At 55.6% G+C, this 16688-nt stretch overlaps 1 protein-coding gene across 2 annotated transcripts in view; it reads left to right on the forward strand.

The window, feature by feature from the left end:
* The window catches only part of PPP2R2B (protein phosphatase 2 regulatory subunit Bbeta), a 65430-nt gene extending 48742 nt beyond the window's left edge, over positions 1–16688 (forward strand). For both annotated transcript variants that reach the window (XM_088063559.1, XM_005523717.3), the window contains 8 exons: positions 2945–3042; positions 4245–4410; positions 5611–5723; positions 11461–11638; positions 12723–12887; positions 14090–14259; positions 14738–14829; positions 15324–16688. In XM_088063559.1, coding sequence (XP_087919685.1) covers positions 2945–3042; positions 4245–4410; positions 5611–5723; positions 11461–11638; positions 12723–12887; positions 14090–14259; positions 14738–14829; positions 15324–15603 — 1262 coding nt within the window. In that variant the 3' untranslated portion in view covers positions 15604–16688. The remainder of the gene's footprint in view (positions 1–2944; positions 3043–4244; positions 4411–5610; positions 5724–11460; positions 11639–12722; positions 12888–14089; positions 14260–14737; positions 14830–15323) is intronic.

The raw sequence follows: 16688 nt of genomic DNA on the forward strand, positions 1-16688 counted from the left end.
TTCTCTGGCTGCAGTGGAAGTGGGAGCTGGGCTGGGGTGGCATGAGGGTGTCTGTGGTGCCTGGCCCTGCTGTCTCAGACCACAGCTCTGCTCACAGGCTGGTGCATGAGATCATGTCTGAAAAATCCCTCGCTGCGGCACACAAAGCTATTTTTAATTCATTGAAAAGAGAATGACCTAAAACCGGCAGCTGGTAATGGAGAGGATTAAATAGAGCAAAACAGGTACATTTTCAAATGAGTAATTCTAGAAGGAAGTGGCACGTCTCGTTACGAGTTAGCACTGCCCAGCCAGAGCCACTGAGTGCCCTGGCTGCTGCTGGAGCAGTTCCCAGCCCGTTCCCAGCGTCATCCAGCGGCTCAGTGACACCAGGCTCAGCCCATGACTTCACTCACAGCGATGCTCCCCAGGGCAGGGTCACCTGCTGCAGGCATGAAAACCTCTGTGTGAGCCAGGGTTGAGCTGGAGCTGCTGAGCCAGACTTAGTGCCAAACACGGAATTTCAGTGCTTGAAGGTGTCTGACTTTGCTCTGGCTCCTGGCAGCAGTGGCTGCAGTTACCTGGGGGAACAGGAGACTGCTTTGGGATAGCTCGCCAGGGATGTGTTTGTTCTCACCTGTGTTGGACCCAATGGCCATTCCATGGACTTGCAGTTGGGTTCTGGCTCTGCAGGACTGTCACAAGCTGTAGTGAGGTGGACAGGTTCCAGCAGCACAGATGGAATTTGCCCTGTCCCAGTGTCCCTCCTCAGCCTCTAACAGGTGTTAAAAAAATGCCTGTCCTGCCCTTTGGGAGGAATTTGCTGAATGTGGCGCTTGTGCAACCTTGCTGAATGGGAATGATATTTAACCAACAGTTCAGAGCCAAACAAGACAGAAGAGCAGGTGATCTGAAGAAGTTCAGTATTCATTCCTTAACTCCAACTCCAAAATACTGAGATCTCTGCCAGGTGCTGCCCATGCCTGGCTGCAGTCCACCCCACTTGTTGTGAGCCAGGGTGGAGCTCAGCCCCTCTGCAGCACTCCTCAGCCTTCCTGAGTGCTGGGAGATGGTTAAACCCTTCCTGGCACAGTGTCCTGGCTATGATGGCCACAAGACACGTGGGTTCCATGTGAAGGAATAAAGTGTTTTGCCTTGGAGCTCTCTAGCTCAGTGCCAGCAAGTCTAGCCCTGTTTGCCTGTGTGCACTGGTGAGCGCTGGTGTGTTTTGGGTGGCCCACACTGCCAGCATGGGTTGTCTGTTCTGACTCTCCAGGCTGCCTGGAGTCTCTTGTTCAGCTGGGATGCTGTCTGGGGCACAGAGGTGTTGTTTGGGGGAGCCCATGGCTGTGTCAGGGGGCTCTGAGGTGCCTTTTTTGGGTGATGCCACAGCATGGGGTGTGTGTTTGGTGGATGCTGTCTGGGTTGGTGTCCTGGAAGACAGAGCCTCAGTGGTGTTCTGAGCTGCTCCAGAAGCTTGGGCCAGTTGCTGCATTTTGTCTTTTCTCATTTGCTGAAGTAGCTTTCTAGTCTTTATCTGGGATAAAACTCATGGGGAGGGAGAGGGGACGGCTCAGGTTATCTGTCTCTGAGGCTTTCTTCTGCTGGCACACACCAGAGCCCAGAGCACAGGAGGAACCAGGAGGAACCACAGCCGTGCTCAGAGGGCTCCCAGTGGGGGTGGCCACATCCCGGGCAGTGCCACGGCCTGTGGGCACAGCCAGTGTTTGCAGCCATGGCCAGCACCGGGGCTGGCCCTGCCCTGAGCCCTGAGCCCTGAGCCCTGAGCCCTGAGCCCTGAGCCCTGAGCCCTGCCAGTCCTGCTGCTGCACAAGTGAGAAGGGCAGGGAATGCAGATGGTAGGAGCGAGCTGGCAGCTGTCATGGCCAAGTGCTGTTCATCACAGGATCCATCCTGCACCCAGTGCTGAGGCTCCAAGGCTGCAGTCATTCTTCCAGTTCCCCAGCTCCATGCTGGTGAAGTGTGGCTCCCCAGGCAGTGGGTGAACACCAGTTGGGCATTAATTGCCGTGGAATTAACCTCTGACATTCTTCTAAAAATAGGCCAAATGAATCCAATCACTAGCAGCTCCCGCCTGCGTTGCCTCAAGGCTAAACACTGCAGATGAAAGCGTTTGCAGTAACAGGTCTCTGTGCGTCCCCTGGCTTCTCCTGCCTCTGAGCCCAGAACCCTGGAGATGGTGCCCTGGTCCGTGGGGAAGTGGTGCCAGTGCAGTGGCTTTTCAGCTGATGGAGGGCTGAAAGGCATCACTTTTAGTTCCCTTGGGAGGTGATGGTAGATCCAGCAACGGGCAGAGGAAAGCAGCAGTGTAGATGTGGTCACCTCAGCTGTTCTAGCTGGGGAGCTCAGGGAGAGAGATCAAAGGTATCTTAATTTGTCTGTGCCCTCTCCTCTGAGGGTGAAGGCAAAGCACCACCCCAGGCAGAGGGTGGCACAAGGGCCAGGTGGGAGCAAGATCTGCCCATCAGCCAGGTGCTGAGATCAGATGCCAGGGGCACCATTGGCACCAAGCCCTCCCCGGGTCCCAGGAATTGATGGTGTCACCCCAAGGGCTGTGGGCAACTCCCCAGGGCAGGAGGGGAGCGCGCCGTGCCGCGCCGTGCCGCGCTGTACTGCCCGGCCCTGTGCCCCTGCTGCTCACAGAGGTCCTCGGGCTGCATTTAACACAGTCTCAGTCCCTTGAAATCCCACTGGAACCGGTGCTGGGGCACAGGCCAGGGCAGGGGGGCAGGAGCACCAGGCAGGTCTGGGTTCATGACAGCGTAGTTCCAAAATGCCGAGTCCATTTAGTGTTAGAGGCGATGGAAAACCGTGAATTTATGGAGATGCCCCAGGCACAGAGCAATGACAAGGCATGCAGAGCTGGACAGGGCATGGTGCTTTCCGGACGCCTGTGCAAGTGAGGCTGCAGATACTTAAATTGTCTTTGTCTTCTCTTTACCAGCTGACATCATCTCCACAGTTGAGTTCAACCACACTGGAGAGTTACTGGCAACAGGGGACAAGGGGGGCCGGGTTGTGATATTTCAGCGGGAGCAGGAGGTGAGTGCCAGTGAATGCTAAATGCCCATTTTATCCCTTTAAGGGAAGCCTCCCGCTGTTCCCTAATCCGCCTGTGTCACTCCTAAGCTCGGGGCCCTCCTGGCATACTACGAGCTGAAAAACAGCTATTAACATCAGCAGGGCCAGACTTCCTCCTGCCAAACACCTTCCAAACATCACGTTGCCTGCATTCTTCTGCTCCAGGTGTCACAGGGTTCAGGCAGCGCGTCCGAGAGTGAGATGAGTCTCACTCTCGTCTGGAGATGACACCACCCCAAGAGCCCCTCACACCACCAAAATTCTGGAAAGCATAGATGGGTGCAACAATTATGTTTCCCTTCCAAAGCTTTGCCCAGGAAGTGTTAGCAAATGCTTTGTTGGAAGCTGGAGGTTGTGCCTGCTGGAGAAGCGTGTGTTTGGCCCTCAGCGTGGCCCTGCTCCGGTGGGCACCTGGCCAGCCTGGCTGGGGCAGCTGTGCCAGCTCCTGCTGCCTAGGATGGTCCCCACCATTTCCAAAGCTGTCCCAGTTAGCTGCTCTGGCCTGAGCCAGCGGCGCCTGTCCTCAGCTGTGCAGGAAGGAATACATCAGACCTGGGCATGAGACACGTCATGGTCCAATGATGACTTTAAATTTTTCTCAAAGTTAAAGCTTTAAAATTATGTCTACATATGCTGAAGAGAACTCGGTGGTTAACCGTCACATGTGTAGACACTTCATCAGCCTTTCCAGCACTATTTCATTTCTCCTCTTCCTCTCATTTCTACTGTTTCTACTCATTTCTATTACTCTGCTGCTTTTCTTGAACTTCAGGTCCCCAGCATCACTCTGAACGTGTCCGCTCGGCTCCTGCTCAAGGGGACATGTGGTGGTGGGCTTCACCCACCCAAACCAAGGCTGCCCATCCTGTGCCTGTAGCTGCTGCCAGCAGCTCCTCTGTGCCTGGGTGCAGCCCCCGGCAGGAGCTGGCACTCGTCCCAGCCATTCACTGGGGACAGACAGCGGGGTGGGACCCGTTCCCGCTATGTTCCCTCTCCATTCATTCCCTCTTTCTCAATTCCTGCTCCATTCCCACCGAGCACACCAAGTGTGGTGTCAGCAGAGGCCGTGCCAGGGCACTCAGCCCTGCACTCGCTGTCACCAGCCCCAGAGTGCCCTGAGCAGCCAGCTGCCAGCACCTTCAGCTCCTCCCTGTCCCTCGCAGAGCAAGAACCAGCCCCACCGCAGGGGAGAGTACAATGTCTACAGCACCTTCCAGAGCCACGAGCCAGAGTTCGATTACCTGAAGAGCCTGGAGATCGAGGAGAAGATCAATAAGATCCGATGGCTGCCCCAGCAGAACGCGGCGTATTTCCTGCTCTCCACCAACGGTATGTGGCCAAGCTGCTTCAGGCCCCTGGGCTCCCACCCCAGCCACAGTCTGTGGTGTTTCTTTGGGGAAATACTTTTTTAAATACCCTCCCTGCAGGGTAACACAGGTGTCTTGGGGGGAATGGATCTGGCAGAGCTCAATCCCTGCGCTCCAGCTGTTTTTCATGGCAGCCCCTCCCTCTGAGGGAGAGAGCGAGGCTTCTGCCCTGCTGATGACTTCTAGTTTTTATTCTTGGGATCCTGGGACTTTTTTTTTTTTTTAAAGACAAACTGCAGGTGTTTTGTTTCAATTTGCAGTTGTGTTCAGCTCAGCAGTTCCACGGTATGTTCTGATAAATATCATGAGGATCTAGGAATATTACTTGGGATGAATGGGACCCTAAGATGGATGTGACTTAATTATTTCAGGGGAAAAGGAGGGGTCTGATTATCTTCCATAACCAACTTACTTTGTGTTATGGAATTGACTCCATTGATCATTGTAATAAAATTCAAAGACTTATTAAACTTGTTTGGGGGGGAATCATTGAAATGCAATGAAGATTAATTATACAGCATAATGTTCTGTTAACTGAGTTTTTAAATAGTTCTTTGATTAACAGGACTATCACCCTGCAATTCGGGTGGTGTTCCATATGCAGGCAGGTTATTGAAACCATCGGTTTGGAAATAACTCCTGTGTTATGCTGCTTCATTTCGTTCTTACTGCTACATTAACATTTTGTAGTGAACCCCTCACCCCCCCCAAAACAGAGCACGTTGATAAAACAAAATTAATTGGCACTGCTTTGGAGCTGCTGTGTAAAAGAGAAAATGAAGACGGATGATGGGGTTTTGTATGAAACCTGGCAGAAGTGATGATAAACTACGTACGGAGTGCCTGCCAGGAGGGAGAGGAGAGAGCCCCGCAGTTCAGAATAACCCCGCGTGTTCCTGGTGTTCTTTCTGCGGGGGCTCAGTGGCACTGGGAGGAGAGAGGGAGCTGCAGGGGCTGGGAGCTGCCCGCAGTGAGTGCTGGGTGGGGAACGCCAGCCTGACTCTGGCTGAGCTACAGACACCCTGTCGTGTCCCAGGCACATCATCTGTCAGCGCTTCCAGCACGTGCACTGCGGGCACAGGGGGATTTTCAGGCCGGCGTGGCCGTGGCTCGTCCGTCTCAGGGAGGGGCCGCGGTGATGCTCTCCTCTCTCCTCCCCCAGATAAGACGGTGAAGCTATGGAAGGTCAGCGAGCGGGACAAGAGGCCAGAGGGCTACAACCTCAAGGATGAGGATGGCCGTCTCCGAGACCCCTCCATGATCACCGTGCTGCGGGTGAGTGTGAGGGTCCGTGGCGGTCGAGGAGCCGTTCCCTGCGGGGTCTTGGATGAAAATTGCTGCTGGTGTCGCCTGTGTGCCGTGGGACCTGCAGTGCCATCCTGCCGTGGCTGATGTCGAGGGGCACCCTTGTACTGGAGGCCGGTGCTGTGGCTGGTGCGTGGGGGTGCAGGAGAGAGCTGCCAGGGCTGTGCTGACGCCGGGCAGATGTGCTGCCAGCACTGCCTTGTGTCCCGAGTCTGGTGCTGCCGCACGGGCTGGGCCCATCCCAGTGGCGATCACAGGGCAGCAGCTCTCCCAGCTTGGAGCACTCCCAAATGTAGCTGCTGCTGCTGTAGGAGCAGAAGTACTTTCTCCAAATGAGTTTTCCTCCTGCTCCTTACATTAATCGGACCAGACCAGCTTGCAATTTATTAACGCCCTGTCAGAATTCTGAATACCTGTGGGTTTTATATTTATACGTATAAACTTGTTACTGTGACTGTGTTTGCCTTGCCTCGTGGGTCCCAGTTCCGTTGTGCACGAAGCCATTGAGAACCCTGGGCAGGCAGCTAATTCTTGTCTCTGTACAGGGTTGCTCCTGGTGACTGGCAGTGTTTTTGTTCACAGAGCAAGAGAGCATTTATTTCATGTAGATGTGTATCTGCTGTTGTGTCCCAGGCAGCATTTCCAGCCTAACGTGCTGACAGCACGTTGGAGAGGTTTGCTTGGCGTCGGGCTGCTGGAGCTGGGGCTGTCAGCCCTCGGCAGGTTGGGAGGCAGGATGTGGAAAGGCAGCAGTGTTAAGGGTGTTATATCCCAGGTGGTGCTTCCTTCTCTGGTCAAACAGCCTGGGAAGGCCCTGGGATTTCCTTCTCCCCTGTAGAAAGTCACACTGAAGTATCAGAGAACCGAACAGGGCTGGAGTTCGCTTAACTTGCCTTCAAGGCTTCAGCCTTCATTTGACTCTCAGCCCATGCACACCTGCTGCACGGCTCAGTGCCTGGAGGAGCCGTTTGGTGTCTGCTGCTGCCATTCCTGCTCCTGGCGGGCGGCGCAGGGCACTGGGAGGTCAAACACGTCTCAAGTGCTCGGTGTGACGCTTATTGGTACCTGCTGTGCAGTGCCGCTGGTCCCTGGGGACAGAAGATGGAGGGGTCTTCCACCAGCCCCGTTTGATCTAATGCTTTGATGATTCCACTTGGGAAGATACGATGTACACAGCTGCAGCTTGGTGTACATCTGACGTGCAATTGTCCCGTGATGGGCGTGCTTTAAATTAAAGCCACATTCATCCACGGTTTAATTTTCAACCGCAGACAAGTGAAAAAGGGTTTTAAATTCACCTTGCTGCCAAGATTTCTCACCCATTTGGTTTAATGGTTTAAATGCACTTGATGAGCATCATTCTCTGAGGAATTTCTAAGCCACATAGTGCAAAAGGGCTATTTAACTCCGCTCAGGCCGTGTAGCGAGGTGCGTACTGTCATTAGAAGAGCTCTGTTGATTTGGATCACCCCCAGTCTAACAGCTGCAGCCTTTCGACCTCGTGTCATTGCCTCACTCAGTGTGCTCCTGAGTGCCACTCGCTGTACCCGTGCCTTGGGACGTATGCAGGAGATAATTAACTCAAGTGATATCCAGGGCATAAACCTTTCCAAAGAGAGGATGTGTCTGCTTTGGTCCCTCACAGTCAGGGCAGTCTGGGGTGACACCCCAAGTGCCACTGCTGGGACGGTGCCACAGGGCCGCTGTGTGCCTGTGTCTTCGTGTTCGTGGCTGCCACGGAGCCCTCTCATAAGAGCTGCCACTTGGCCCTCTCAGTTCCAGAAAATTCCATCATAAATCCTGGTTTGCGTCTCCCATTTGGCCGACACACTCAGATTTCCTGGCCCCCTGTGCACAGTTTTGCAGGGAGGCTGTGCTGTGCCCCCTCCGTCAGATTCCCCTGACAGCAGTCCCATAGTGCCTGTGACGGGAGATGCCTTGGAGGAGGTCTGCTGGGTCTGCCGCCTTTCTGCCTCAGCAAAGAGATTTGCCTCTTTGCCTTGTGCACATTCTGCAGAGCATTTCAGCGACAAGGCAGGACAAGAGACGGAAGCAGCAGCTCCATCAGCTGTGTGGACAAGCAGTGAGGCAGCAGCAGCTTTGTCCTCCTGCAGGAAGGTCCCCTCTGAATGTCACAGGGCAGGTCAAATGTGACAAAGCTGTGAGCAGTGCGAAGTTGTCAGTCCGCCAGGAAAATAGTGTTTGATGCTCATTTTGTCTGCAAAATGCTGAGCTTGAGGTGGCACTGGGCAGTCACAGAGTGTAACTTCTGCAGGTAGGGAATGAATGCTGGGGAACCTTCCATGCCTGGAAAAGCTCAGCTACTGGGGGAGCTCAGCCACTGGGGCAGGCGGAAAACTCACTGGATTTATCCCTGAGCACTCGCTCTGCTCCCTGATTTGCCAGGGACCGGATTACGGTTTCCGTCTTGGAGACCCAGGGCTGGGGTCAATCCGAGCTTCAGCTCGACTAATCCCACTGGAGCGGATGCTGTGGAGCACGCTGAGCTCTGGCCACGCTGCTCTGGGGCTGGGGCTGCTCGGTGCCCGCTGTGCTGGCCTGGCACTGCTGCTGGGCAGCTGTCACAGGGGAAATGTGTGCCCTGCTGCAGGTGCAGGAGCGAGAAAAGCTCTCCCCGTCTGCCGGTTGAGACCAGTTCACTGCTCAAGGTGAGCACACTGGCGCCCATCAGCAGGTGGCAGGGGAAGCTGCCTGGGCCGGTTCTGCCACACCTGTCGGGTAGCCACAGGGCTGTGGCTGCAGCTGCTCACCCTGGCAAGGTGGGGATTGGGTTGGGTAGACACCTAATGAATTATTTATTGGGATTTTTTTATGGTCACTGCTCTGGCTCAGGTTGGGATTTCAGTGTAAGTCCAGTGCAGTCCCTTGTGCCCAGAGGGTTTCCGTGGAGGTAACTGGCAGCAAAAATCTTCCTGTCCACTGCACAGAAATGTGTGAGTGGTCCCGGTGCAGCCAGCTCTGCCACATTCACACCCTTTGGGAATTTCTGGCCCCTGCTGCGTCCCGTGAGGATTCCCAGCACTGCTTTCACGTTGGGCGCAGGTGGTTGTGTCCCATCCCACTGCAGGGCTGTATGGGAGTTCCACGGCCCCACCTGACCCCCAGGAAGGGGCAACCCAAACCTGACACGGGTGGGCCTTGGGCTTTGGGGGTTCGTGACTCTGCCGTCCCAGGAGCCGAGTCCTTGGTCCTTTCCCCCATATACTGACCTGTGTTTTGCTAACGCTGCTGCCATGTGGCACTTCTGGGCAGAGGATGAGGCGTTCCTGAGAAACGCTGAATCTCTGGGATTCCACTGCCCACGTCCATCGTGCATGTCCATGGATGACACGGAGGGCTCGGCCGCACAGAGCTCTTCTGCAGGGAGCACTTGGTGACAATCAGAGTGACAGACCATGAGAGGGGAAGCCTGATGGGGACCGGGGCAGCTGCTGACACCACGTCCCCTGTGCCGTGGCCCTTCTCTCGGGACTGCAGGTGGCAGGAGGATGCACAGTGGCAGTGGTGGGAAGCTGGCAGGGACGTGCCAGCTCTCTCCACCCCAACCATCAGGAAAATGAATTTCACAGCTCAAGAAAGGATTAGTGTCTCATTAACCCAGGACAGGGGAAGCCTCCAGCAGACACAGGGAGAAGAATCAAGTGTCATGCGTGCTCAGAGTGAGTGGAATGTCTTCTGCAGGGCGTACCTGCTAAAAGCAGGGATCAAAATTAAGACTCACTTTGTTTTAAATTAAAAGTGACTGGCATTGCCCCCCTTCCTGAAAACAAAGTAATTGAATTTATTAGTGTTTTATTTTCGTTGACAATCTTTGTGTGTACTTGATGTGCTTTGTTACACCGAATTACCATTTAATAATGAGTGTGTGTGACACCAGAGCCTGCCCTGAGGCGGGCTCTGGAGCCGGAGCTCTGGAGCTGGAGCGGGTATGCACAAGGAGGTCTCTGCTGTTCAGGATTGTTGTGGCACTGCTGATTGATCTTGGTGGGCTGGGCAGAAGCTGACTTGGCCTGTGCCTGCTTCAAAAAAAACCACAAGAAGCGGTTCCAGTTGCTGTCACGTTGCCCCCTTTGTTAGTCTCCACTTGGGCTGAGACCGGGCTGGGCTGTCCCGAGCCAGGGTCCCCTGTGCTGCTGTTGGGGAATGAGCTCACTGCCTGCTCCCAGCAAATTCCTCACTGCTCCTGCCTCAAAGTTTCAGTGCTTCCAGAGTTAAATCCTCATCGCTGATACCCTTAAGCAGGAGCTTGCAGCATGTGGGCGTGCCGGTTTCCATACTTCAGTGCAGATTCTTGCCACTGTAGCAGACAGAAATCCCTGCTCTAGCAAACCACTCACGGATAGCGAGGATTGTCCCTCTTGTGGGGTTTTACCTGGACGGGCCAAGTCCCAGACCTTAAAAAAAGTCTCCCCGGGATTTGGCTCTGAAGTAATGTGAGGAGAACGTTCTTGGCTTAAAGAGTTTGTGGTAGCTCTGTGGTTGTGAGTGACTGCCATGTAGGAATGAGTAGGGAATGGTGCTGGGGCACCGGGCGGCGTCAGCCCGGGCTGGGGACAGGAACTCGCCCAGGGTCTGACTGCGAGCCGTGCTGGGCCAGGCTCACCTCACTGAGCACAGTCCGCTGCCCAAGCCCTTGCTGTGCTTGTTTTCGTGCCCAGCCAGGCCCAGGTCCAGGCCCCTGGACCCTCTCTCTCTTTGCACAGCCCCGTGCTCTGCGCTGACAGCCGGTCCCTGTGGTCCCTGGGCGAGGCGTTGGCCCCAGCCCCGGCTGCCTGAGCAGGATCCCTCAGTGCAGGCCGTGCATCACCGGCCGTGCCAGGTGCAATTAGCGTGCAGGCTCATCACATTAGGCTCAGGCTCTGAGCTGGCAGCACCAGTGCTCTCGTGTCTCTCCAGCTGGCTGTCACTCCCATCCCCGCCTCTGCCACCAAGGGAAATCTCTTCAGGCAGCACACAGATAATACAGGTAATGAAGAAGCTGGAGGAAGCAGCTCACTGGCAAGCAGGAGCATGGGCTGACACATTCCTGGTATACTGAGTTGCCTTCAGAGCACTGTGTCCGAAGTTATTACTGGCCCCACTCCTCACACGCATGGTCCCCTCTGCAATCTCCCCACTCCCCGAGGGGTTGTGCTGATTTATCGAAAGGCAAAGACCCACAGCTCTGTTCCTGGTCCTTTCCTCTGTCCCTGTCTGTCTTTCCTTTGCTCTGTTCCTTCTCATCTCTCATCTCCACCACTTCACTGTGAGACAAATGCAAAAAAAGTTTAAAGAAAAATCGTGCTGGCCTGGCTCTCTCGAGAAACATATTTCTGTCAGAAATGCTCCAGGAATTTCAGATCCCAGCTAACAGTGACAAAATGAGGTGGAAGAGGTTCTCTGGTTGTTTTTTTTCGTTTCAAGGCTGGAACAGTTGCCGCAGCAAGATCAGAGCCTGGTTTACCGGGCTCTCACTGCTTCACTGCGCTCCAACCATCCTGGAGCCTCTCTCTAAATTAGATGGCTTTTGCCATACGCTTGGGAAGGCATTAGGTGTGCCTGGAGAGAGCCTGTTAGGAGCGGGTGGGTAAAAGCAGCCAGAGCTCTGTGGGACCCCGTGGGGGCACCCCCCGTGTCGGGCGCTGCCGTGGGCCGGGCCCGCCGGACCCTGTCCCTGGGTGCTGACGCTCTGCTCCCCTCCCTGCAGGTCCCCGTGCTTCGGCCCATGGACCTGATGGTGGAGGCCACTCCTCGGAGGGTGTTCGCCAACGCGCACACCTACCACATCAACTCCATCTCCGTCAACAGCGACTACGAGACCTACATGTCAGCCGATGACCTGAGGATAAACCTGTGGAATTTCGAAATCACAAATCAAAGTTTTAGTATCCTTTGGGGTGTGTGTGTGTGTGTGTGTGTGTGTGTCTCGGGGGACGGTCCTGGGTCTCCGTGAGGCGCAGCCCCAGGGGACATGAGCGGGCAGTGCAGCAGCTGACGGCCCCACACCCGGCTGTGGTGCTGCCTGTGTGCACCTGGCTGCAGAGCACCGAGCGTCCCAGCCCGTGTGTCCTTCTCCAGGCACTGCCCTCTCATCTCTGCTGTGCCGCCGGGGCACTCCAGGCCGTGCCCGGCACCCACCTGGAGCCGCTCCCTCCACGGCGCAGCTGCCATTGCCACCACTGCTGCTGTCACCCCACGTGTGGGTGACACACGTCTGAATTTGCCCGCGGGGTCTGGTGGGGCAGGCAGTGGAGGAGACAGATGCCTTGGGGAAGATGGAAGCGCTAGCGGTGCGTCCCCGTTACACCCTGCAGCGGGTGACAGGCTGCCAGTCACCGCTCTACAAATGAGGTGGTGACAGGCACACTCCTAACAGGCACGTCAGAAATGATAACCAGGGCACGAATCATTGATGGTATTTGTATGGTGTTTCCTGCTGAGAAATCCCTGGGGCATGACTTGGGCAGATGGAGAGGGTTTTCGGCAGACACAGGCATGTGGCTATGGGAGCTCTGAGTGGCTGCAGGAGAGCAGGGCTGTGGAGCCTGCTGATTTGCAAGGATGAGGGTGGGGAGTACTAAATCTGTGTCAAACCTCGGGGAGTTCACATGGCCCAAGGGACTTAGACAGGGGTTTTCTGCTGGTTGCTGTGCCCTGGGCTTTGCTGCCACTGCACTTTTCGGTATGGTTACTCACCATGTACTCACAGTGCTGCACTAAAAGACATTTACTGTGGGCCGGGGTAGGTGGGCAGACGAGGTCTCGTGCCCCACAGAGGGTGGTACCAGAGCTGGGGGTCCCAGCTTAGCAGAAGACATGCTGGGTCTGGGCCTTCCCCCTGCCGGAGCGGGCTGGGCCGTGCTGCGGTTCTGCCCGAGGTGCGATGGAACACGCGGCCGGCAGGGCTGAGGGGCAGCGCCGGTGCCCAGAGCCGTCAGTCCGGGCTGGCTCCTTGACTTCCCTCGCCAGACATTGTGGACATCAAGCCGGCCAACATGGAGGAGCTGACGGAGGTGATCACGGCGGCCGAGTTCCACCCGCACCACTGCAACACCTTCGTGTACAGCAGCAGCAAGGGCACCATCCGCCTGTGCGACATGCGAGCCGCTGCCCTCTGCGACCGCCACGCCAAGTGTGAGTGCGGCACCGCGGCCCTGGCCTGGCACAGGGCGAGAACGCCAGTGGAGACCCAGCTGGGCTCGGGTCTGCCCTAGAGCCTCCTTCCCTTCTCCCCACGGCTGCCATCCCCACAGGATCAGCCAGGGCCATCTCAGGGTTCAGCTGCTCCCGTGGAGAGGGAGCTGGTTCGGCTGCTGCGGGAGGAGGGAGCTGCTGCAGGCAGGGCAGCACCCGCCCAGTGCCACAGAAAGTAGGTTTGTTGTGTAAGAGAGAATTAGTGCTCGGAAATCCTTTCCATGAGCTCAGCAGCCCAGATCTGCTTCTGCAGCAGGAGCAAAGCCACACAGAAGCCTTCAGCCCAAAGCAAAAATAGCTACTCCGAGCCCCTGTCCTGCCCAGCTGCTGGCTTTGGTTCACAGACCCACTCAGGGACTGGGCAGCACCAGCTGTGTGCTGGGACCCCCGTGCTGGCATCTCCTCTGTGTGTGTGTGTGTGCTGGCATCTCCTCTGTGTGTGAGTGTGTGCTGGCATCTCCTCTGTGTGTGAGTGTGTGCTGGCATCTCCTCTGTGTGTGAGTGTGTGCTGGCATCTCCTCTGTGTGTGTGTGTGTGTGCTGGCATCTCCTCTGTGTGTGTGTGTGTGCTGGCATCTCCTCTGTGTGTGTGTGCTGGCATCTCCTCTGTGTGTGAGTGTGTGCTGGGAGCCCGGCCCTGCTGTGTGCTGGGACCCCCTGCAGCAGAGCCCCCACAGCAGGGCAGGTGGCCATGGCCCTCCTGCCCATTCCCACAGTGCTCACAGGGATTCCAGTGCCTCGTGACTGACCTGCTGTGAGCAACAGAGACATGTCCCGGGCTCAGCTGCTTTCTGGATGCCTGAGATCTTTATTTTTCCTTGTTGCTATCACTTTTAATATGGAAAAAAGTCTCTGGCTTTCTGCTGGTGGTGGAAGGCCACAGCTCTGCTGTGGGCAGTGCCTTTTCTGCATTGTAGAGATCATTTATATGGGCACTTCAGACATTTTTCTCGCTATTCTGGAGCTCCAGGACTTGGGGAAGGGGTGATAAACCTAAGCCATGTGGGTGCTGGTACAACATGATGCACCTGCTCTCTCCCAGAAGCTTCCTGTGGTACCAGGACAGTGTGGCAGGTCCCTGGCCTGAGATCAGGGAGCTCCCGCCTCAGCTAATGCTGGGGCTTGTTCTTTCCTCTTGCACAGTTTTTGAAGAGCCTGAAGACCCAAGTAACCGGTCATTTTTTTCTGAGATCATCTCCTCGATCTCTGATGTCAAATTCAGCCACAGTGGAAGGTACATCATGACCCGGGACTACCTCACTGTCAAGGTGTGGGACTTGAACATGGAGAACCGGCCCATTGAGACCTACCAGGTGAGTGTGGCACAGCCAGGTGCATTGAGCGGTGGGGCACCCCCTGCATTCCTCCCTGTGCCGGGAGCAGCGGGTACACACCTGCTGTGGGGGCCTTTGTGCCCGTAGATGGTGGAAAGCAGAGTTGTTAAATGTGGGCTCAAGTGGCCTGGTGAGTTGTCACCATGTCCCCAGGCTGGGGGGTGGGGAGGTGAGGAGAGAAAGCTGAGGGTGCTGGCAGCTGGGAGAGCCAGGTGGGAGGCCTTGTGCAGAGCAGTAGCCCCGTCACTGTCACCCTTTGCTGGGGGATGTCCCCTGGCACTGCCTGGTGGTGCCCAAGCCGCGTGCAGGGGGTGGCTGGGGGTGCTTAGAGAAGAGTGACGCTCGTGGGAGGGCACGGGATGCCAGGCAGAGCCCAGGGCAGCCCGGCTGTGCTGAGCTGAGTCTGCAGCCTGGGCTGGTCAGTGTTGGGGCCTCATCCTGTCCCTCCCACCGGCAGGTCCACGACTACCTGCGGAGCAAGCTGTGCTCGCTCTACGAGAACGACTGCATCTTTGACAAGTTTGAGTGCGTCTGGAACGGGTCTGACAGGTGAGCATAGGCGGCCTGGCTGCGTTCAGCACGGGGATGCTCGCTTTGCTTTGGCCCGAGGGCTCCCGTGGCCCCTGGGCAGCCCCTTCCTGGCCTTTGGCTGGGTGCAGCAGGGACCACCTACACCTGCAGCCTGTACACGGGTGGGGGAGTCCTGAGGGTCCTGCTCTCTCCTGGACAGAATCAGTTCTGACTCTCTGTCACCCACAGCTGGAGGAAGGCAGTGGTAGATTTAGCTCCAGGTTGCCAGAATCCGGGGATAATGAGTATCTGGGTGTGACTTACACCGAGCTGGGTGGCAGGAAGCGTGTGAGCCCCTTGCAGGGCTTTTGTCTCTGAGCCGTCGGAGCGAGCTGACAGGGCACAGCTGGGCCTGAGACGAATTCCAGCGCTTGCCCAAGTCTCATTATGCCTCTGAATGTTCAGTCCGCCTCCGGTCACCAGCAGTTCGCCTCCGAAAAGGTGTGAAAATCACCTGTCCTTCCCCGTTGCAGTGTCATCATGACCGGCTCCTACAACAATTTCTTCCGCATGTTCGACCGCAACACCAAGCGCGACGTGACGCTGGAGGCGTCGCGGGAGAACAGCAAGCCCCGTGCCATCCTCAAACCCCGCAAGGTCTGCGTGGGTGGAAAGCGCAGGAAAGACGAGATCAGCGTGGACAGTCTGGACTTTAGCAAAAAGATTCTGCACACAGCTTGGCACCCCTCCGAGAACATCATCGCTGTGGCAGCCACGAACAACCTGTACATATTCCAGGACAAGGTTAACTAGGAGGACCAGGTGTTCTTTAGGAGTCTCATGTACCGATACAAGTAAACACAAGGTTTCAACTGTTCCTTTCCTTTCTTTCTTTCTTTGTTTTCCTTTCCTTCCTGTTCCTTGTTCAGTTCCTGCTCTGCAGATCAAGGTTGTGCAGAGGAGCGCTGGGGGCACCCCCCAGACACCAGATTTACACAGGGAGAGCTGAGACTTCTTACAGGGCCGTGTGAGGATGACAGGCCTGGGTGTCCCGTGTCCCCAGGCATGTCCCCAGGCAGTGCTGGGGTGGCAGTGGCCCTCTGCCCATGGCTGAGGAGGTGATGTGGAGGGGCTGTCAGCTGGGGAAGGGATTGGTGGGGTAACACGCTGCGGGCTCTGGCCAGCTCTGGTAGCAGTGGTCCCACCCCAGTTGCTTTAAACCTGACCCCAGAAATAATTCCACCTGTTCTGTTGAAGATTGGAATGTTGCCTCCCTTTGCCATTTTCCACATTTGTCTTTTTATTACAATTAATTTTGTGTTTTACCAACAGAGACAGCAAAACCAAACATAAAATGGAGAAGTTCAGTTTTGCAATGGACAAGCTTAAGGGGAGGGGGGGGGGTATGTGCTGCACCTCCAGCTGTGTCTGCTCCAGCCAGGCTGTCCCCCCGGCCCCCAGAACCCTCCTGAGGATTTGGCTTTGTAGATACTGTGGTGCCTTCTTTGGTATACGAAATACCTTTATAAATGATGCTTCCGACCTGCATTGATCGCAAACCAAACCAACCCTGGGCTCTGCTGCAGTTCTGGGCTTTGCTTTGGTCATTTTTCTCATTCCATTTTGAGCTCTTGCATGTTGTGACTGTCTCTCTCTTTCTCTCTCTCCCTCTCTCTCTCTCTCTCTCTTTTTCTCTCTTTTTTAATTAATTTATTTATTTATTCAATTTTTTTAAAAGATAAAGTATAAGTTGCTAATTTATGACCTAAAAAAAAGAATCCACCTGTATATTGCTGTTAGCCCCTGACACACCCCCTAGGTGTGTCAGAGAGAGGCTGTCTGCAGTCCTACATTGTAATAACAATGGTAATAATAATAAAAAAACCAGTAACACTTTC

This window comes from Pseudopodoces humilis, chromosome 17 (assembly GCF_049639895.1).
Source record: "Pseudopodoces humilis isolate 2021_Gansu_Grassland_sample_001 chromosome 17, ASM4963989v1, whole genome shotgun sequence".
NCBI lineage: Eukaryota > Metazoa > Chordata > Aves > Passeriformes > Paridae > Pseudopodoces > Pseudopodoces humilis.